At 37.0% G+C, this 23,817-nt stretch overlaps 2 protein-coding genes across 4 annotated transcripts in view; one reads left to right on the top strand and one right to left on the bottom strand.

Moving 5' to 3' along the window:
* Positions 1-12,404, top strand: part of sh3gl1b (SH3-domain GRB2-like 1b) — a 31,909-nt gene extending 19,505 nt beyond the window's left edge. Inside the window, exons 2-10 of one of the 3 annotated variants that reach the window (XM_073818952.1) lie at positions 732-800; positions 2,027-2,099; positions 3,807-3,950; positions 4,051-4,184; positions 4,686-4,844; positions 5,524-5,627; positions 5,713-5,846; positions 6,137-6,184; positions 10,278-12,404. In XM_073818952.1, the coding sequence (XP_073675053.1) occupies positions 732-800; positions 2,027-2,099; positions 3,807-3,950; positions 4,051-4,184; positions 4,686-4,844; positions 5,524-5,627; positions 5,713-5,846; positions 6,137-6,184; positions 10,278-10,471 (1,059 nt within the window). In that variant the 3' untranslated portion in view covers positions 10,472-12,404. The remainder of the gene's footprint in view (positions 1-731; positions 801-2,026; positions 2,100-3,806; positions 3,951-4,050; positions 4,185-4,685; positions 4,845-5,523; positions 5,628-5,712; positions 5,847-6,136; positions 6,185-10,277) is intronic. The other 2 variants (XM_073818953.1, XM_073818954.1) reach the window with 2 other exon arrangements.
* A 34-nt stretch (positions 12,405-12,438) lies between these two features.
* mpnd (MPN domain containing) lies at positions 12,439-22,396 on the bottom strand. The gene is made up of 13 exons (XM_073818951.1): positions 22,221-22,396; positions 21,437-21,639; positions 20,005-20,226; positions 19,781-19,892; positions 16,469-16,547; positions 15,928-16,024; positions 15,745-15,817; positions 15,584-15,660; positions 15,340-15,508; positions 15,169-15,239; positions 14,996-15,085; positions 14,727-14,819; positions 12,439-13,007 (listed from the first exon to the last, which is right to left on the bottom strand). Exons 1-13 carry the CDS (start codon positions 22,222-22,224, stop codon positions 12,921-12,923), a joined length of 1,377 nt encoding a protein of 458 aa, XP_073675052.1. The 5' UTR covers positions 22,225-22,396; the 3' UTR covers positions 12,439-12,920.
* Between the last annotated feature and the right edge of the window lie 1,421 nt (positions 22,397-23,817).

The raw sequence follows: 23,817 nt of genomic DNA on the forward strand, positions 1-23,817 counted from the left end.
CTCCACACTAAAAGACAGTGTTATTTGGACACAATTAAATCAGGTTATTTGAATGTGTCTAGTTTTAGTTACGTTTACTTAGTTTGCTTTAGTTTATCCCACATGAAACATCTGAGTAGAGATAATGTTTCCATCATGTAGAATCACTATCCATGCAAGTTCAGACAAATTTTTATAATAACATATTACTAGATATAATTTCTTAACACGAATGTTGTTAGTTGTTTGCAGATTAGGGATGGTACTGTGTACATCCTATTTTTAGTTGCTTTTTTAATTAAAGCAACTTGGACTCTTTTTAACAGGTCCTCAGCCTAACCACACGTTCCACACTTCACCACGATGGTAACTCTTCCAAAAATCACCAACGTAACAAAGTCTTTAAAAATGCCAGCATCATAGAACATGAGACATTAACAAGTTTCCGTATTTTCAAATTTTGCAAAAATAAATGCAGAAAACGACACTTTAACCATTTTCTCTTCCCCCTATCCAGCCATCTGCAGAGCATGATCAGAAGTGTAAAACTTATTTTGAGCTACTTGATTGAACATGTTCTTTTAAAGTGAAAACATCAAGTTAAGCCAGAAAGAATCCGTTTCAAGTGAGTTTGATATGATGCAATCATGTTTGCAGGAGAAATCTGATACAGTGGTGTTAAATCATAAAGAACAGCAAAAAATGTTTTTGAGTTTACTGGATTAAAACTGGCTTTTTTTTCTCTGTGTCAGATGGTGAGTGAGAAGGTTGGTGGTGCTGAGGGAACTAAACTGGACGAGGAGTTCAAGGACCTGGAGAAAGTAAGTGGAGAGTATTTTCCCACACTGCAGCCAGCAGTCCTTTGAAAACATTGATTTAAACACATTAAGTGATTCAAAGACTTTACCTCTGTCTAGGGATGAAATGTTAATTATCTGAAATGTTTATTCACTAACTGCAGTATCTTATCTTATTTTTTTAAATGTAATAATCCTGTCCTTTATACCTAAGGAATGTCATCCGGTCTCCTGAAAACACTGCTTGATATACGTTCAACTAACACTAAACGTTAAAGCGATAGTTCACCCAAAAATTAAAATTCTGTCATTAATTACACACCCTCATGTTGTTCTAAATCTGTAAGACCTTCGTTCATCTTCTGAACACAAATTAAGACATTTTTAATGAAATCTGAAAGTTTTCTGACCCTGCGTAGACAGCAACGCAACTACCACATTCAAGGTGCAGAAAGGTAGTAAGGACATCAATAAAATAGTCCATGTGGCATCAGTGTTTCAACTGTAATTTAATGAAGCTACAAGACCACTTGTTGTGTGAAAAGAAAACAAAATTCTATTCAACAATTTCTACTTTTCCCTTTCAAAATGCATGTGGTGCTGCTGACGCATTAGTCAGCGTTTTGACGTAGAACCCAGATTCACCATGTTTACAAGCAGAAGACATATGCTTTGTAAACATGTCTTAAGATTTTGACAGAGAGGATTGACTGGGAAATTTTATGCCCAACCTTACTTATTCAAACCAGAATAAACAGACGATCAACTAAGAGAGATTATATCTGTGCAGGGTCAGAAAGCTCTCGGATTTCACCAGAAATATCTTAATTTGTGTTCTGAAGATGAACAAAGGTTTTACAATGACATGAGCATGAGTAATTAATGACAGAGTTTTCATTTTTGGGTGAACTTTCCCTTTAATGGCTAAACAGATTTGATATTGCCCCTCTTCTTTCAGTTCCTCTGTAATTCATTATTTTAGTAAAAGGTTTCATAGAATACTAGCAAATAAAGATGAATTCAAGAGCAGTGTTCTAATAAATCTTATGATATTCAGTGCAGAAACTATATGGAACTAATAAAGTATAGTCTGCTGGCCATTGTGGCAAAATAAACCTCATATGGAAGGTGATATTAATGTTATGCCAAAAAAACATTGTTATTTTATTGTGTTTTGGTTAGTGTGTCTGGCCTTTAGTGGTGTGTGTGTGTTCTCTCAGTGCAGTGACTTCCCCTCTGTGTTTCTATAGAAAGTAGATGTGACAAATAAAGCTGTGATAGAAGTCATCTCTAAAACATCAGAGTACCTGCAGCCCAATCCAGGTAAGACCAAAAAACACCCCTGAAGCTTTTATTTTATCTTTGTGTTTATTTGAGATTTGTATGCATTATAGTTCTTAAGCCCAAAGTGTACTTTGGTTTTTACAGGTATGTGTATAGTGTGTGTGAAACAAATGTTTATCATCAGCATAGTACTCACAGTCATAGTACTCAGTTTACACTCAGCTTGCACATGTGCCCTTAAGGCCAATTTACACTGTGACCGACAGAGGCAGATCAACACCAACAGCCACCAAAGTACAGTATGTCAGTTCTCAGACATTCCAAGACACGACAAATGGGAGTTTAAAATGTTCAATCAGAGAAAACAAGTGCTGACTAACGTCAACAGATGCTGATCAGACAAAACCTGACCAACATGTCTGTTGCCATTTGTCGGTATCTGTCAGTGCGTTGTCAGTGTGAATTGGCCTTTAAGGGTTTTTGTGTTTTGGATTAATTTTTCAGCTCACATAGTGTTTCAGCTTTTACATGGTATGAAAGTTGGCATAATCAGACGCAGGAAAACTGTTGTGGACAGCAACAATAGACACCCATGTTGACAAGCGCTTCTTTGAAAGGATTAAGAGATAACCGCAACTCTAGTTTAAACCAGTGCAAAGACTTTTTATTGATGATAGCTTCTGGAGAGATATAGCGCATGCGCTGAACAAGGATGAAACTTTGCAACATGCATGAGTTAAAGCAGAAGTTCACTTCCAGAACAAAAATGTACAGGTAATTTACTCGCCCCATTGTCATCCAAGATGTTTGTCTTTCTTTCTTTCTTCAGTTGATAAGAAATTATGTTACTTGAGGAAAACATTTCAGGAATTATCTCTATATAGTGGATTATATAGTGGTGCCTCCAAGTTTGAACTTCCGAAATGCAGTTTAAATGCAGCTTCAAAGTGCTCTAAACGATCCCAGCCGAGGAAGAAGGGTCTTATCTAGTGAAATGATCTGTTTTTCTATTCAAATTGACAATTTATGTACTTTTTAACCTCAAACACTTGTCTTGTCTAGGCCTGCGTGAACAGTTTTTTCCGGTTCAAGACAGTTAGGGTATGTCGCAAAACTCCCGTCTTGTTTTCCTCCCCAACTTCTAAATCATCCGACATCACTGCAGAAGTACCGACCCAGTGTTTACAAAGTGAACATGCAAAGAAGATCGAATGCCCTTTAGAAAAAATGGTAAAACAGTGATGTAGGATGATTTTGAAGTTGAAGAAGGAAATGAGATGGGAGTTGTTCAACATACCTTAACTGTATTGACCCAAATTACACAGACTATGCATGCACATCACAGAGATGAGACAAGACAAACATTTGAGGTTATAAAGTATATAAATTGGCAATTTGTTTTGAAAATGACAGATCGTTTTGCTAGATATGACCCTTCTATCTCGGCTGGGATCATTTAGAGTCATTTGAAGCTGCATTTAAACCGCATTTTGGAAATTCAAACTTGGGGCACTATTGAAGTCCACTATATGAAGCTAATTCCTAAAATGTTTTCCTAAAGATGCATAATTTCTTTACGAATGAAGAAATAAAGACTTGAACATCTTGGATGACAAAGGGGTGAGTAAATTATCTGTAACTTCTCCTTTAAGCGCTTATTTACATACACTATAAAATAGATGCACACAACAAACTTTGTTGGTCATTACTGTAAAACATCTTTTTCTTTCTGTTATTTTCACACAGCATCTCGTGCAAAGCTCTCGATGTTGAACACCATGTCTAAGATTAGAGGGCAGGTGAAGAGTCCAGGTTATCCACAGGCAGAGGGGCTGCTAGGAGAATGCATGGCAAAGTATGGCAGAGAACTCGGAGAGGAGACCAACTTTGGTGGGTTTACAAAATGAGTGCAGCTTCTAAAACCTCAGAGATTTTGTTTGCAGTTCCCCCGCTAACCAAATGTACAAAACAACCACATATTTGTCTGTAGGTGGTGCTCTAGTTGATGTTGGTGAAAGTATGAAGAGGCTAGCAGAGGTGAAGGATTCATTGGACATTGATGTCAAACAGAATTTCATCGACCCTTTACAAGGCCTGGCTGACAAGGACCTGAGAGAAATACAGGTTTGCTTACATTCTCTGTCTGTCTTGCACACATGTATAATTTAAAGATGCATGTATAATTTTTTATGACATCCTAATCATAATCATAAATTTGTGCCTTTAGGGCTACAATATATTGTCATTGGGGCAGTACCGTTAGAGTAAAGGGTACATATTTCTGCTCTAAAGTACTGATATGCACCTTTCAGTGGTAAATGAGGTACAAAGATGTTTCTTCAAGGGTACTGCACCAGTGACAAGCTCTTGTGCCCTAAAAGTACAATTTCTACATTTTTTTTCTGAAGGCGCAGATAAAATATGCTAAACCATTTACTAGGATTAAAGATCTCCAGTTTGTTTTTAATGAATAATGAGCTGAGGAGTAATTTCCTCTGTATCATAAAGTGTCCTTTTTCCATGTTGAGGAATATATTTTATATTTAGAGTTCATTTCCTTTACTATGAGTCATGTGGTCTATTCCACTCATGTTTATTGACATGGAGAGTTTGCCTCATTCTCAGCACCATTTGAAAAAGCTTGAAGGACGCAGGCTGGACTATGACTATAAGAAGAAACGTCAGGGGAAGATTCCAGATGAAGAGCTCAGGCAGGCTCTGGAGAAGTTCCATGAATCTAAGGAGGTGGCTGAGATCAGCATGTACAACCTTCTGGAAACTGATGTAAGGATTTACCATCTGACAGCTTGATGCTTCATTTGGTGTGCTTTTGTGTTTCCTGGGGGGTTGTGCTAATCCTATTAGCAGTACTGAATAATTCAGTGTTTGTCTGGAACACCTTGCTTTACTGATTTTGTACCCACTGAACTGTCTCTATCATATGAACTTTTTTCAGTGATTATCACTTTAGAATTAGCAGTATTGAAGATTAAACTTTTTCTGTCTTTTTTTGACTCCAGCCCATCAGTGGGGTCAAGACAGGTAATCCAATAAAGCTGCAGTGCAGCCAAAAGGATAAAAATCCTCTTGGCTGTAGCTTTGATCTGATGTTTATGGAGATGTCAGAGCGCCATCTATTGGTTGAAAATGACAATAACTTAATGAGGCAATAAACATCAACTGGAGTCTATGGAAAAAGGCTATTTTAAAGTCATCAAGTACTAGAAGTAAAGTAATACACTGAAGACAGTATGGTACAATTTTAAACCATAGTAAACGTTTAGTGTGAACAGCTAGCAGAGCTTCCAGTCTAAATTCAGCAGTCGAGTGAGACTCTTGTGAGCACTAGGCCTCAGGAATTACTCATTAACTAGTGCTGTTGTTGTGCTTTCCCAGTGCATGGATGTGCATGAGTGAAAAATAAATGCTGCTTTATATACTTAATGTGTGTGTTCCTGTGCAGATTGAGCAGGTGAGCCAACTGTCGTCACTGGTTGAATCTCAACTGCAGTACCACAGACAGGCTGTTCAGATCCTTGATGAACTCTCTGACAAACTCGGAGACAGGTGTGTATGTGAGCACATGTGTCTTTGCAAAGCATGTGTGGTTCCATCAAAAGAAGCAATAAATGACTCTTGTTTAACCATCCAGGATGAAAGAAGCTCAGTCACGTCCTCGTAAAGAGTATGTGCCCAAGCCCAAGCCTGTAATTGACTTTGGAGACCCCAACGAGCAGTCAAACGGTGGCTTCACTCCTGTATCTGCTCCACCCATGCGCAATGCAGGTAAGACCAGATACTTCACCTACATAACATGGTCATAAAATACCCATTTTACCTATTTAGCTCTTCCTGGATGAGGATAGATGATCTTCGTTACATTTGAGGAAATGCCTCAGACTTGAGACTAGTGAGAGAAAGGCACATTGTGCTTTGTGGGGTTACGGCCCGGTGGCAGGGTGTGATGAGACCGCCTGTGCTTGTGGCGGGATAGGCAAGACAAATGGACAGCTGTCAGCTGCTCTCTTCGTCAGCCAGTGACCCTGTTCTGTGTTCTCTTCCCATTACGTCATCAGAGCCATACCGCCATACCGGCAGAATAACCACACGGAAACCCAGATTGCGTGAGTCAGAGAGTGCGTGGCTCTGTATGTGGTTGCATGGGAAAGTTTGTGTGTTTATGTGTGTTGGGGTGGAGGAAAAATTTAGGAAGGTGCAAGAATAAAGGAAGCAGGAAAGTGCAAAACAGCACATTTTCTAGGTTTATAATCATTATATTTAACTAGATATTAGATATTTAAAAGTATAATTCAGCCAAAAATGAAAATTTGATGTTTATCTGCTTCCCCCCAGGGCATCCAAGATGTAGTTGACTTTGTTTCTCCAGTAGAAACGAAGATTTTTAACTCAAACCATTGCAGTCTGTCAGTCATATAATGGCAGTCAATGGGCACCAAACCTTTGAGAGTAAAAAAAACATACACAGACAAAACCAAATTAAACCCTGCGGATCATGACGATACATTGAAGTCTAACGACACAAAAGATTGGTCGCTTCCGCGCATGCATATATTATGACCCATCATGTGCCTGGCGCCAGCTTGATGTGCTCAGGAACGTTGGATGTTGCGGTGGATTAGAGGTAAATAATAAAAATACTGTTCAGTTTCTTGCACAGACTGATCGTTTGTGTGTTAAGAGCTCAATTTATTGTCACGAGCCACAGGGTTTAATTTGGTTTAGTATGTGTATGTTTTTCATTGACTGCCGTTATATGACTGACAGACTGCAACGGTTTGAGTTAAAAATCTTCGTTTGTGTTCTACTGAAGAAACAAAGTCACCTACATCTTGGATGCCCTGGGGGTAAGCAGATAAACATTACATTTTAATTTTGGGGTGAACTATCCCTTTAATGGTGCATTGTAAATTTAGGTATCTTCATTTATTCCTCATTTAAAGATAATTTAATAACACTGTTGAATGTAATTATTAGCTAATCTCAAAATGAAGATCTATTTTCCATAATATTTCCATAACAATACAATGTTCTATATGATTAACTATTTTAAACTACTTATTTAATATCTAGTGATTTTATTTAAAAAAAAAAAAAATTGTAAAGTCATCAGCCATAAAACAGTTCTTATTGTTATTGTCTTATTGTCTTATTGTACTGACTTGAATTTTAATGTTAATAAATGCCTAATATTTTTTGTATGGAGGAAAACCAAATAAGAATGTGAGGGAAGGTACCAAACAGCACAACAGCTGCAAAATTGTGCACATTACAACAACGAAAATTAAAACAACCTCTATTGGTGATGATTTAGCTCTAACGTCTATAATTTCACTTACAGTTGAAGTCAAAAGTTTGCATACACCTTGCAGAATCTGCAAAATGTTAATTTTACCAAAATAAGAAGGATCATACAAAATGCATGTTATTTTTTATTTAGTACTGACCTGAATAAGATATTTCACATAAAAGACATTTACATATAGTCCACAAGAGAAAATAATAGTTGGATTTATAGAAATTCCCCGTTCAAAAGTTTACATACACTTGATGTTGTTACCTGAATGATCTACTACTTTTTTGTTTAGTGATAGTTGTTCATAAGTCCCTTGTTTGTCCTGAAAAGTTAAATTGTCCACTGTTCTTCAGAAAAAAATCCTTCAGATCCCACAAATTCTTTAGTTTTTCAGCATTTTTGTGTATTTGAACCTTTTTCAACAATGACTGTATGATTTTGAGATCCATCTTTTCACACACCTTCTGCAGTAGTTACATATGTGTCCCTCAGTTGTCCTCAGTGTGGAAAAAAAGGATCTCAAAATCAAATTTCTGAAGAACAGTGGACAATTTAACTTTTGAGGACAAACAAGGGACTTTTGAACAACTATCATAAAAAAAACAACAGCTGTGGATCATTCAGGTAACAACACAGTATTAAGAATCAAGTGTATGTAAACCTTTGAACGGGTCATTTCTATAAATCCAACTATTATTTTCTCTTGTGGACTATATTTAAATGTCTTTTATTTGGAATATCTTATTCAGGTCAGTACTAAATAAAAAATATGCATTTTATATGATCCCTCTTATTTTGGTAAAATAATTAACATTTAGTAGATTCTGCAAGGTGTATGTAAACTTTTGACGTCAACTGTACATTATTTACATCTACAGTAGATGAGTTGCTGTGAAAATGTGATTTTATAAGAGGAAGTAGAAAATAGTTTATTGCACTGATGATTACAGGTTAAAATAGTGTCTTGTTGAGGGATATGTGTGTTTGATGCATATGTATGTAAGAGAGGAAGGCTGTATGAGTGTTTGTGTGTGTGTAAATGTGTGCATGTGTGTTGGCCTCAAGCACAGAGTGCTGCTCCACCTAACAGTGTGATCCCCTGCTACAGACTGAAACTGGAGATCTTATTGTCACATGACCAAAGACCCAGGCTTTTGGCACCCGACCCCTCACTAACACAGCACCTCGTCCTAACCCAGATGATTGTAGTGGGATTAAAACTGTGTGTTAAACACACTAACACATATGGCACTCTGTAATGTTGGTTTGACAAACTGGTCTGGGAAAGGTTAACATTTTGATTTACTGTTATGAAACAATGTTATTTTTGTATCATATATATTATCATTGTGTTGTGTGCTTTTGTCTATGATGTATCTATATTTGTCTGTCTATAATTTATTTTCAATTTCTTTTTTAGTAATTTGTAGTATTTTTACTTAAACATGTGTATTTCAGGAATTTGCCATGACAACATTTCAGATTTTCGTTTAATTAAATTTTTCACCTGATAGGTATATATTTTATTTTAAATCTAAAAGAAACAAGATTTATTGTTTTTTTGTTCACAGTAACAATACAGGATCATTCCATATAAATTCTACTAAATTTAATAAACTTTGCAAACCAAATGTTGGAAAATTGTGTACAATTTACTTGTGAAGCCGCATTTAGATCTCCTTATTTCTGGGTTTGAACCATCAAATGAAGATATCGGAAGGAAAGTTAGAATCTAAAAGGATGTTGAGATATATTTGATACTACTTGAGTTACAGACATGGAAGCTTGAGGTAAAAAAACAAAACAAAAAAATACCTTTTGCCATGTTTGAACTGTCACCATCAGCTTACTACTAAGTTTTTGGACAGTAAGATTTTTATTGTTTTGTAAAGTCTCTTCTGCTCACCAAGCCTGCATTTATTTGATCTAAAGTACAGCAAAAACATTTAAATTTAGAAATGTTTTTACTATAGCACATTAGAATGATTTCTGACATTAAAAATTGGGAGTATTGATGCTGAAAATGTAGCTTTGATCACAGGAATAATTTAGATTTTAAAATATATTAAAATGGAAAGGAGTACAAATATTTCACAATATTACAGATTTTGCTGTATTTTGGATCATGCATTTATTTTTTCACGTATTTTAAATGCAGGCTTGGTGAGCAGAAGGGACTTCTTTTAAAAAATATAAAAAATCTTACTGTCCAAAAACTTTTGACTGGTAATGTATAAAGAAAAAGAATGGCTGAAGTTAACATATTTTATTAATAGACCTACCAATCTCTGTGTAAAAATAAAATAATGATGCTGCTAGCTTTCAAAGTCATTTTACACCCCTCTAATTTGGCTCCATATCTGAAGTAGAAATAGTGAATACAAAATATTTACTCAGTAAATACACATCTGTGACATTTAATATTTTGACTTTTATCACTACGTGTTTGTCTTTCAACAGAAAAAAAAAATTAACAAAATCTAAAATTTGATCCGGGGACCTCTAGTTGAGTTTACACAGAATGACCCAATATTGCTATGAAGTATTAAAGTGTTTAGAAAACATTTTATTGGTTCTTTAGTGCATTTAGTTTTTAAATGGAAGTTTTCCTTTAGAAAATCTAAATTTTGTCTCCTGAGAATGTCAGATATTGGTTTAATAACTTTGATTCATTTTGTCTTTAGAAAAGTCATATAATAAAAAAGCTTCTCCAGACAAAAACAAAATGTCTTTTAAATCCTTATATTTTTTGACCCATCAGGATGTAATAGTTAAATTACTGTTATAAGTGCCAACAATTCCTTTTAGTTTTTGCTTCCTCCACTATATACTAACATCCCCCATTCCCAAAATCCCTCCTCACTACCCCATCCTCATTAAACCTCTCCATCTCTCCTTTTTAGCAGCGGAGCAGCCGTGCTGTAAAGCGCTCTACGACTTTGAGCCGGAGAACGAAGGCGAACTGGGCTTCCACGAGGGCGACATCATCACTCTGACCAATCAGATCGATGAAAACTGGTATGAAGGCATGCTGCGTGGCCAATCCGGATTCTTCCCTCTCAACTATGTGGAGGTGGTCGTTCCTCTGCAACACTAAGAGGTCTTCGTTGAGGAAAAGAGGGGGAGAGAGAGAAAAAGCAAAAAAAGTGAAAGTGAAAGGGAGAAAGCTGGAGGGAAGTGAGGTAGGGAGAAAAGGAGCCAGTTGAAGTCATCTTGGTCTTCATCCTCACCACATTGTTGCCGTTGATCCAAATGTACCTGTACTCTGGCACTTTTACACATTGATTTATTTTTTTGAAGGAGGGAACTTTGGGAAATGATGACCTTTCACATTCCAGGACTGACTGACTCTGACCGGTTGACTGACGTATGGACGGTGTAACTTGGTCCTTTAAGCTAAAAATTCAAACACACTAACTTATCGTCCAAGTCTTTTAATAATGTCTCATACTGTTTGTGCTACATTAATAATGATAGTCCTGTGATTCAAATTATGTTTAGGCTATTCTAAATCAGTACAAATTCTCAATTGTTGGATTGTGAAAAAGCATTTTGACTCGACTGCTCCCCTTACTGCCCCTGCTGGTCAGGCTGCAACATTGACCTTCCTCAGATTAAGGAGCAACTGCCTTGAATCTGTGACGAACACGTAAGCACTGTGGGGCTGTGCGTGCAGTGTCCCAATGTGCAGCAATCCTGAGCCACAGACCTGTAGAGAGGAATAAGTCCTTTTGTACGCTCCATAATTTTAACACTTTCTATAGCTGTTTGTCATCTAATATTTTTTCATGTATATTTTTTACAAGATAATTAGACATTGAATTGCACCTTGCATTATGTCGTAAAGGTGAGCTAAAACACCTAAGGGATGTGTTTAGTCAGGTAGAGAAGGTTTTACTGCACTACAACCGTTTTTAAACACTTTACGCCCCTCTTAACTCACTAAGGGCGGCAGACAAACCATTTACACACTGTTTTCTGAAGGAAACACAGCCAAATAGTTCTTCTTCCGGCAGCCTTCTTCTTCCTCTCTCTTTCTCCTCTTTTGATGTCAGTTTACGGTAGTCTCTACATCTGATGCTGCTGGCAGTGTCCCATAATTTCAGGTGTGTATATGTGGGCGTTTAGGGTGGATGTTGGCTCATAAGCCCCGTATTAAGTCCAATTAACACAGAATGTTTTGATATTAAAAAATTATTCTTCCCATCTTCAGAAATGAAGGGATGGTGCTACATCTCTTGCTCTCCCCATCACTTGCAGTGTATTTCTAGAGCTTTAAAAGTGGTTGAAGATCTAGTTTCTTCATAACTCGGTGTTCCCTAGTACTTAGGATGTTTTTTTCAAATACTGTACCATCACACTCTATAAAAGCATGGACCTACACACCATCCACCGCGACTCCAAGTCCTGTCTGCATAGAGCACCTCCGTGTCCGCATCTGTTTACATGTTTACAGACCGCTGTAGATGTGCTGAAGCAGACAGGCTGCGGTCACCGTTTCAATGTGAAAAAAGAGCTTAGTGCCTTTTCGTTGGCAAGAATGGATCTAGAACACCAAACAAAATATTAATTATGATTTTGGAGCTAATATGTTTCTGTCTGTCCTGTTTCTTTATTTACGAAGGGCTTGTTGGTTTCAGTATTTGGCATGAGCTGTGACCAGATGTACAAGCATGTGTACAAATGTGCCTTTGCAACACTACAAGTTTAGGAAAACAACAAATGGGTTATTTCTGTCTAAGCGAATGAGGGTGCCAGAATGATTTTCTGAAAATAAATCATTCTGGCACTGCTCTTTTTAGTATTATATATTTTTTTTTTTATATGCATACAAAACCATTCAACCTTTTTTATTAATGATTTTTGCATGTTAGCTTAATAGCAGGCTGATGTATGTTGTAGTTTTAAAGTCTCCTCTTGTATGTTTCAGATTTAACTGCATTATATTGTTATTCTTAAATATCCCAAACTTTAAATATTTGTATCTTATTGTGTCCACTCGTCTTTAAGTAAATAAATTCAAGAAAGTACTCCATTGGTTTTACTTGTGTGAGTATGAACTGTTTCTTTAATTGTACGGTAAGAAAAACATTTTTACGAGGTTAGAAGCCCGGATTCGGCACGTTTAATTAGTTCCAGTGTATATTTTAAGGTATTCAGCAGGTAAAAGGCATTGTTCCCATATTGCGCAGTCAACATGGCACAAATCTAATCACAGAAATAGATAAATACTAGCCAAAAGAGAGAGAAAGAGAGAACTCAATTACCGATCTTCTTCTCTTTCCTAACTACCCACCGAACGTTTCTACCACAGAGGAAGACGAGTTTCACAGCACAGATATGGCAGAATCGTATAAACCACAGCCAGTGATACAGACCTAACAGTCCTAAAGGCAACAGTTTGGACGGAAGCATATATGATATATCCTCCATGAAGGCATTTCATATATAGTATAACAGTGCACAGACGGTAATGCACAGGGCGGGAGGTCCCAAGTCAACAGTTCTACAGCGTAACACAAATGCACAGACGTAAATTGCTCCAGTCACTGAGTGTTGCGTAGCTGGTTGTACACATGCTCCAGGATCTGTGCATATGCCTGGTCTTTGGGTGCGTGGCCACTCAGAGAAGCCTGAGGATGAGAAAACATGAGTCAGAAGTGTAGTCATGCTTGAGATTATTGTTTAAGGTACTTTCTTTCTACTCTGGTAGAAAACTTTAAAACATTTGTAGGTTGGTTTGTAGTGTACACTGTGAAGTATGGAGGCCTGATTTTTATCTAAAAATTCAGACTTTTTTCTTGCAATTACGGGTTCATGTATTTATATTCGCAATTCTGAGTTTATATCTCACTATTCTGCATTTACAGCACCTTGTGAAAGCATTAATTACTTTTTTTCCAGATCAGTCTACGCTTCATACACCCTAATGACAAAACACAAGAGATTTGCAGCAACTTTGCTAATTTATTAAAAAATAAAACACTATAACATTAAATCCAAGTACATTGCATAAGTATTCATACCCTTAACTCTGTTCTTATTTGAATCACCTTCACAGCGTCAAGTCTTTTTGGGTATGATGCAACAAGTTTTGCACATCTTCATTTGGCAATTATCTGCCATACTTCTTACCTCTTCACTTCGTAAGCTCTGTTAGCTTGGATGGGGGCTGACAGACATTTTCAGGTTTCTCCAGAAATGTTTGATTGGCTTTAAGCCCAAGCTGTGGCTGGGCCACCCAAGGACATTCACCTGGTTTTCTATAAGGTAAACCTTCTGCCCAGTATAAGATTCTGAATGCTCTGGACTGGGTTTTCATTAAGGCTATCATTATAATTTGTCCCTGCTGCTGAAAAACAGCCCCACAGCATAAGGCTGCTACTTCCACACTTTACTTGTGGGATGGGTACTGTGCAGGTGATGAGCAGTCCCTGGTTTACTTCAAACATGATTTCATCAGACCAGAGAATCTTGTTTCTCACAATCTAAGAGTTCTTTAGGTGCTCCGTTCCAAATTCCAATTGTGTTTTCATGTGTCTTTAATGTGGAGAGAATTGAATCTTGCCACAGTGCAATAAAGCCCAGATCGGTGGAGTGTTGCAGTGTTTGTCCATCTGCATATATGATCATGGAACTCAACTAGAGTGACTATCAGCTTCTTGGTCACAACTCTGACCAAGGCACTTCTCCATCAATTGCTCGGTTTGGCCAGGAGGCCAGCTCTAGGAGGAGTCTGTTTTTTTTAAATTCTTCTATTAAGGGTAACGGAGACTACGTGCTTCTATAAACCTTTATTGCAGCAGATTTTTTTTCTGAACTCTTCCTCAGATGTGTGGTTTGATCCAATCCTGTCTCTAAACTCTACAGGCAAGTATTTTGACCTCAGGGCTTGGTTTTTGCTCTGATATGCATTTTTAGCTGTTAAAACCTTTATTGAGAGTTGTCTGCCTATCTACCCATTCAGTTGAATTTGCCACAGTTTAACTCCACTGAAAGTGTAGTAACATCTACAAATGATATGCATGCCCTGAGCTAAATTTCAACTGTTCCAGATAAGGGTGTGAATACTTATGCATTGGAATCATTTAAGTTTTTCTAACACATTTGCTAAGTTGTTACAAACATGATTTTTACTTTGCCATCATGGTGTATGGAGTGTAGATTGATGTGGGAAAAAATTATTTAAATCAGTTTAACATAAGGCTAAATGAAGGCGTTTGAATACTTTCACAAGGCAACATGAAATAATTACTTGTATGGTGATATAAGATTTTGGTCATATCACAGACCCCTTACTTTGACCTTTATAAATATATAAATTGATAAATTTTAAAAAAATTATGGCAGACCTTGATTTTGTCGAGTATTGAGGTATTAGGACTCCACATCTGACTGAAATGCACCAAGTCGGGAGCAGACCGATAAAACTCCACCAACAGCATCTACACAGAGATATAAAAACAACACTTTACGCATCATACTAATTCATTCTACAGGATGTAATTTAGAAATTGATTTAATCTAATCTAGACTAAGATGTTATCTATAGCAGCAGGAAGCTGATGAGACAACCAGTGAGTGATTCTCTTCAAAAAGGACATGCTAGTTGTTATCTTACCATCTCGTTGAGCACGTCTGTAGTGAGGAAGTTGTCTTGCACATATGTGACCTCTACCGCTACTGGGATGCCGTAATCATTGGGTCGTTGCTAAGCAGATGAAGAAAATAAAAGGAAGCTACTAGTTTGGCATCAACAGCAGAAATTTTCAGTAAATGTTAAAAAGCAGTTACCTCAGGTGGGGGAACTACCCAGAATGGTGTGATAGTGGAGGCCACACCTTGGTTGCCATGATAATAGGGTCCTATATAAGTGGTGGACACAGAAAAGAAAAGACAACACAGATCATTCAATAAAAGACAGGCTGTGTTGCATAATAATCATCTGTGAAATCCATCACGCACCACAGATAATCCCCAGACAGGGCTGGAAGCCGTTACTGCTGCCTTGTAGGCGGAGCTGGTGATCCATCTGCGAATCAATGTCCTGCAGAGACGGAAGGGCGGGGCCTCGTGGGTGACTGTGATACCATCCCACCAATGACAGTCCCCGCATGAAGAGATTTTGGCAAATCTGCAACACAGTAAATAAGATAAACTACTCAAACTGTTTTTACAGCTAACAAAATGTGTTTTTTTGCAGACTAACCTCTTCTTCGACAGCTGGGGCGGCGTCTTTATCTGCCAACCGTGTACGGCAAGGGAACGCCCTCAAGACTGTAAGCACTGAGGAACATGAAATACACATTTTGAGTCTAACCCCTTATTTGCTGTTAGTTTGTACAGTAGTTAGAAAATGATCACACTTACACTGTGTGTTAGTGTCCCATCGCCCCCCCAAATACCCTACCACCTCACTTGTGGTCAGGTGACAGTGAAAATCCTGCAAATAGAGGGGGGTAAAAAGGCTTCAACTGTTGAATCTAATTTTCATATCATTAGTATTCACTTTACTCATGATTGTAAAATCATAAATCTATGAGTACTTAATACCATCAGCAGCAGAACGTTGCTGGACACTGCTACATTAAAAGGCTGGAAACGGTTGATCGCAGAAAAGGCAGACAATTCTATAAGAGTGTGAGGATCCCTGTCAAGACAAACACAGAAATACTCAGGTACACTACTGCTTAAATGTTTAGAGTCAGTAAGAATGTTGAAGAAAGTGTCTTTAGAAAGTGTGTTTGTAGTACCATCGTGAATGCACATCGAAGACTAACACGGAAAAGTCTTTATTTTTGTTTTCTTTGTGCAAAAACAGTATTCTCGTAGATGTTCTTAGTACCTTTTGGGCTATAAACATGCCAGTTACGTTGCTGTCTATACAGGGTCAGAAAGCTCTTGGATTTCATCAAAAATATCTTAATTTTTGTTCCAAAGATAAAGGTCTTATGGGTTTGGAATGACATGAGGCTGAGTACTTAATGACAGAATTTTCACTTTTTGGTGAACTATCCCTTAAATGGCCCCAGTAAATGTCATTTTTAACTGCTGTATAAAAAAAGAAACATTATATTTGCAATATAAAATGTACCTTGCAGCATCTCTGGTGCCAAGAGTGCAATACCTTACTGGAATTCTCTCTCTGTCTCTCTTCTGCATCATGCCAATGTCTGGAGAGAAACAAAAAAACAAAAATAAGAAATAACATATGGGCCTTTCTACAAAATTGGTGCAAACTGCTGTCCCACAACCAAAAACACAATTAAAAAGCATGTACCCCTCTTTTATAGCTACAAGGTGTGAGTAGATAGGCCCATTTTGAGGTAAAAGTGTTTAAACTTGCACACTTTTTGGGGAGTTTAGTTTTTATATGCGTGCAACTCTTCAGAACTGTGCCTAGGTAACTATGTACTGATAAGCATCTTTAAGTTAGGTTGAAAAGAATCTCAAATTTGTCATCATTGTTTCGGTAGTGACAAAAAGGAACACATATTCCTCATAACTGGGAAATAAACAACATTTCAGTACAGTTCTTTTTTTTTATCTTAGTATGTTTTAGTAGTGTTTTAGTATGTGGGTTAAAATTCTGTAATGTGATGTGGTCGCTACCAAAGCATTACTGTCACCACCGAAACATGGGATGTTCTGTCAAAAATAAAGTATACTGAATTATTAACTAAGATGTTATGTACAGTCGTGGCCAAAAGTTTTGAGAATGACACAAATATTAGTTTTCACAAAGTTTGCTGCTCAACTGCTTTTAGATCTTTGTTTCAGTTGTTTCTGTGATGTATTGAATTATAATTACAAGCACTTCATACGTTTCAAAGGCTTTTATCGACAATTACATGACATTTATGCAAAGAGTCCTTCTTTTTCAGGACCTCTGCAATTCGACTGGGCATGCTGTCAATCGACTTCTGGGCCAAATCCTGACTGATAGCAACCCATTCTTTCATAATCACTTCTTGGAGTTTGTCAGAATTAGTGGGTTTTTGTTTGTCCACCTGCCTCTTGAGGATTGACCACAAGTTCTCAATGGGATTAAGATCTGGGGAGTTTCCAGGCCATGGACCCAAAATTTCAACGTTTTGGTCCCCGAGCCACTTAGTTATCACTTTTGCCTTATGACACGGTGCTCCATCGTGCTGGAAAATGCATTGTTCTTCACCAAACTGTTGTTGGATTGTTGGAAGAAGTTGATGTTGGAGGGTGTTTTGGTACCATTCTTTATTCATGGCTGTGTTTTTGGGCAAAATTGTGAGTGAGCCCACTCCCTTGGATGAGAAGTAACCCCACACATGAATGGTCTCAGGATGCTTTACTGTTGGCATGACACAGGACTGATGGTAGCGCTCACCTTTTCTTCTCCGGACAAGCCTTTTTCCAGATGCCCCAAACAATCGGAAAGAGGCTTCATCGGAGAATATGACTTTGCCCCAGTCCTCAGCAGTCCATTTGCCATACTTTTTGCAGAAGATCAATCTGTCCCTGATGTTTTTTTTTTGGAGAGAAGTGGCTTCTTTGCTGCCCTTCTTGACACCAGGCCATCTTCCAAAAGTCTTGGCCTCACTGTGCGTGCAGATGCGCTCACACCTGCCTGCTGCCATTCCTGAGCAAGCTCTGCACTGGTGGCACTCCGATCCCGCAGCTGAATCCTCTTTAGGAGACGATCCTGGCGCCTGCTGGACTTTCTTGGACGCCCTGAAGCCTTCTTAACAAGAACTGAACCTCTTTCCTTGAAGTTCTTGATGATCCTATAAATTGTTGATTTAGGTTCAATCTTAGTAGCCACAATATCCTTGTCTGTGAAGCCATTTTTATGCGACGCAACGATGGCTGCACGCGTTTCTTTGCAGGTCACCATGGTTAACAATGGAAGAACAATGATTCCAAGCATCACCCTCCTTTTAACATGTCAAGTCTGCCATTCTAACCCAATCAGCCTGACATAATGATCTCCAGCCTTGTACTCGTCAACATTCTCACCTGAGTTAACAAGACGATTACTGAAATGATCTCAGCAGGTCCTTTAATGACAGCAATGAAATGCAGTGGAAAGTTTTTTTCGGGATTAAGTTAATTTTCATGGCAAGGAAGGACTATGCAATTCATCTGATCACTCTTCATAACATTCTGGAGTATATGCAAATTGCTATTATAAAAACTTAAGCAGCAACTTTTCCAATTTCCAATATTTATGTAATTCTCAACTTTTGGCCACGACTGTATATTTCTGAATGAATCCAAACTTTGAAATCCGTATGATCAACTTTTTGCCTTTCACAAAGAAAAATTTGATTCAAAATACAACAAATTAATTACACTTGCAATATTGTTGAAAATGTAATCGTTATTGATTTACCTCTATTTTTATTTTTATTTTTTTATAAAATAGCAAATATATTATTTTATTATTTATATATGTATATACATATACATACATACATACATACAGTAGTCAACATTTGAAGTGGATCAAAACCTTTCATCAAATTTGTCCTAAAACCAAAAAGAATACCCGTTCTTATCTTAGGACAACTTTTTGATCCACTTCGAATGTTGACTACTATATTTGACCTTGTAGGATTATTTTGGTCACATTTACATTGGTATATGTAAATGTGTTACTACACTGGTATATATATATATATATATATATATATATATATATATATATATATATATATATATACACCAATGTAAATGTGACCAAAATAATCCTACAAGGTCAATATAACCTCTCTAATTAAATTATTATTTGTGTGTTTTAGTAGTGACAAATTTGGGGAGAGGACAAATATTCCAAAACTTTCTGAAAATGCAATATGAAAATTAATTATACAATTACTAGAATGTGTATCTTGGATATGATACAATTGGCATACATACCTTTTTTTTTTTTTTTAATAAAATTGGCATACAATACATTTTTGGATCAGTTCTGTAGAATGGCCCATATAAACTAGGGTGACCATATTCTGAGAATCCAAAAAGAGGACACCCTCCCCATGATGGGCTTGACTCCCCTTCCCAAAACAGGCCTAAGACACACATAACTAAATAATACATAAAATGTTTAAATAAGAAGAAAGAGATAGCCCGCGTTTCAGCGTTTAGGCATGTTAGTGACACACAGCTCTTGCAGCGCAGCTCCTCGTTTGTTTTGTTTTGACAATTGGGTCTTTCACGTCATCAGACAGGTACCTCAGAATAATGCCGGTGGGCAGTGGCTGAATTTAAAGTGTTGAATTAATGACGGTCAGTGAAATGAGGTAAAAAACCTGGACATTTTATGATATTTTACTAAATCCCCCCGGACAGGAGTCTAGATGATTGTGAAGAGTGAAGCTGTTTCCATGTCATGTTTATGTTTTTGTTTATGTAGATGACAACATCATACCGTGTAGCTCAGGTCTAGACTTTTTATTCTTGTCCTCTACTGGCATGGTGGTTTTCCCTTCCTCTTCATCGTCATCTCCCATCTCATCATCTTCTCCTTCACTTATCAGACTCTGAGGTAAACAAATCAAATCATACACAAATTGAATCCTTGGTTAATTGATTTACATTTTGCAACCTTTTTTTTAACTCTTTTAACTAATTCAGTTTTTCTCCATCACTTACCATGTCAGCACTGGGCTGGTATTTGTGTAGCCATGTGGTTTTGTACTGGACCAGTTTCTGTCCCCGGTAGCGCACCGAGGCCCAGCCACAACCAGACTTCTTGGCCGGGTTCACTAGGCGCTTACAATGTGTTGCCCAAGCGCTTGGAGAATTGAAGATCTGCCCAGTCTCCACCCAACGAATCTTCCCATCATTCAAAAGATCTCCAACAAACTTTTTACCCTGTGGAGAGACAGACAGAGTCTTTAGATTTGAGCAGAGAAGTATTAAAGTCATGTGCATTTGAAGTCTAAAGTTTACATACCCCTTTCAGAATCTGCAAACTCAATTATTTTACCAAAATAAGAAGAATCATACAAAATGCATGTTATCTTTTATTTAGTACTGACCTGGATAAGATATTTCACATAAAGTACATTTACATGTAGTCCATAAGAGAAAATAATAGTTGAATTTATAAAAATGCAAAAGTTTACATACACTTTTTATATTTGTGTAAATACCTGAATGATCCACAGCTGTTTTTTGTTTGTTTGTTTGTTTAGTGAAAATCCTTCAGGTCCCACAAATTATTTGGTTTTGCAGCATTTTTGTGTATTTTTTGGACCCTTTCCAACAATAATTATGATTTTGAGATTTATCTTTTCACACTGAAGACAACTGAGGTACTCACATGCAACTATTACAGAAGATTCAAACGCTCACTGATGCTCCAGCACTAAAGGAAAAATATATGATATTTTGGCAAAATAAGAAAAACATACATCTTCATTCTGTTCAAAAGTTTACACCCCTGGTGTAATGCATCGTGTTTCCTTCTAAAGCATCAGTGAGCGTTTGAACCTTCTGTAATAGTTGCATATGAGTCCCTCATTTGTCCTCAGTGTGAAAAGATGAATCTCAAAATCATACAGTCAGTGTTGGAAAGGGTTCAAATACACAAAAATGCTGAAAAACCCAAAAAAGTGTAGGACCTGAAGGTTTTTTCTGAAGAACAGCGGGCAGTTTAACTGGACTCTCTGAACAACTATCACCAAACAAAAAAATAAATAAAATAAAACACTCTGTGGATCATTCAGGTAACAACACAGTATTAAGTATCAAGTGTATGTAAACTTTTGAACAGGGTAATTTTTATAAACTAAACTTATTTTCTCTTATGGACTATATGTAAACATTTTTGTTAAATATCTATTCAGGTCAGTGCTAAATATAAAATAACGTTCATTTTGTATAATCCCTCTTTTTTTTGATAAAATAATTAACATTTTGCAGATTCTGCAAGGTGTATGTAAACATTTGACTTAAACTGTAAATGTAATGTTTTTATTCTATCCTCTCTTGCTCCATTTTTGACTAGTTTTGGATGAATTTCCTTTAACAATAGAATATAAGTGGTAATATCCCTAATGATGTAATTTCTGGACAGTACCAGGTAGTGTATGGACAAAATGCCATCTCCAGGCTCCACAAGACCGTCTTTTAGGAGGACTCTCAGTGTGATGCCTCTCCTGGTCAGAAGGGAACCCCTCCCAGAGGAGGCCCTAAGGTCTGCATCTTCGGCCCCGCTCAACTCCTCATCCTCTTCATCCGCTCCTTCCTCGACCACCTGAGGAGATGAGGGTGGCTCTGAGCCTGAAGACAATGAACAGACAGAAACACTGAATTAATACAGGCAAGAGTGCATATTTATAAAGCAATTTTAATATTAATGAGGTGAAGTCATATCTAAACCCTAGCAAAGCGAATAGATATCTATTCTTTTATGCAAGGAGTTAAAAGAAAACACATTGGTTGAATGCAAAATTGAATTTTGGTAACATCTGACTTAGAAATGACAGTTTTAGATCCTTAGATCAAGTTAAAACAGTTTTCATATGCAATCTCACAAACTTGAACATCGTAAAATTATAATGTCCTGTGAAAAAAAAGTCTTTGCTTAGGACTCTAGACTCGCACGTGGGAAAATATGTCTTTTATTTTGGGACAAAAATGGTAAACAGCGAAGCGCACATCAGGGAATCAGAGAGCGTCCGCTGCCATCTCCATCTGATAAGCTTTTTTTCGGAAATTAAAACAAAACGGTTCTGATAATGTGTCGAGAAACGCTTCGTCCTTCGCGTGTTTTGTTCTCGCTTCTTTCCGCAAACCCCGCGGCCTAGTAATTATTAATTTCACCCGCTTATTAAAAAAAAATCACTATTTTTAATTCTCACCCATTTCGCGATAATCGTCGGAAAACGCTTTGACCTGAAACTGCTCCACAGACTGATGTGTTGTCTTTCTTTCCGCCACTTCAGTTCGGCGGTGTTATTTGTAACACTTCTGTGCGGACACTCGCCACCAGGCTGTTATTCAAAAACATAAAATGAAGGCGTGTGTGTGTCTGCAGTGTAGTTTCCTTGTGTAGTGTTTCTTTAATGTCAATTCCCCTCCCCTTTCTCCCTCCTACCCGTCCTTGTCATTTACTCCCCTTTATAAATTAGCGGTGTTTGTGGTGGTGATGTCTCCAGCACGGGGGGGATGGATGTGTTTTGCATTGCAGTTACAGCGGAAGACATATTCGCGGAAACATCACAAGCAAGCTGGCAGCCATTGTTGGCCGTTTTTGTGTTTTTATCAGTTTAGATACAGTTACTAATGGCCCTGGATCACGGTCAAATGAGCAGTCGACTGGGACCCAGCAGTGGACAGATGGCTTGTTTGGGGAATATGCGTAAATGATATAGGATTTACGGTAATGAATTGAACGCAGTGTTTAATTCTGATCGCCAGATGTCGCCAAAGAACTTTGTAAACACATTTGAAAATGATCAACACGAAAGCAAAGTCACCATGGCATCAGTCCAAACCTGAAATGTTCAAGATAAAAAAATTTTTATTAAATATGCTTTATCTTTATTCAAATCTCAAACTGCCTCAGATAGAACATACTATATTTATTTTAAACAATATAATCAACCCCTTAATAACATGAATCGGGTTTTTACAGAGCAACCTCTTTGTGAACCTAATGGTACATAATCTACAAACATTACAGTATAATGATTTACCCTACTTCTGTCATTTTTATGATTTCTATAAGAGAAAATGTTTAGCGTATTATTTTAGATGTCATAATTGTTGTGTTCATTATATAAATAAAGGACAAAACAATCTAAAGAACGTGAAGAGCCAGTTGTAACCAATTATATGGGTTAATATAGCCTATGTCACTGCTTTACACACACGCAATATACATTACTATTATATAAATATATTTGTGTTATTACTATTTTATAAATAAAGTGAATAATTCCTTTAAATGGAATTAGTTGGGAATTAGATATAGTGACTATACTACAAGTCAAAAGTCTTTTGAACGGTAAGATTTTTAATATCTTTTAAAGCCGTCTCTTCTGCTCACCAAGCCTGCATTTATTTTATCCAAAATACAGCAAAAGCAGTAATATTGTGAAATATTTTTACTGTTTACTATGTTTTCTATTTGAATATATTTTAAAATGTAATTTATTCCTGTCAAAAGCTACACTTTCAGCATCATTACTCCAGTCTGTCACATGATCCTTCAGAAATCATTCTAATTTGCTGATTTGCTGTTCAACAAACATTTTATTATTATTATTATTATTAATATTATTATTATCAATGTTTAAAACAGTTAAGTAGATACTTTGAAATCCTTTTTTCAGATCTCTTTGATGAATAGAAAGATCCAAAGATTAGCATTTATCTGAAATAAAAAGCTTTTGTAACATTATACACTGACTATACCAGGGATCCTCAAATCTTACCCTGGAGGTCCAATGCACT

Source organism: Garra rufa, chromosome 15, assembly GCF_049309525.1.
Source record: "Garra rufa chromosome 15, GarRuf1.0, whole genome shotgun sequence".
Lineage (NCBI taxonomy): Eukaryota > Metazoa > Chordata > Actinopteri > Cypriniformes > Cyprinidae > Garra > Garra rufa.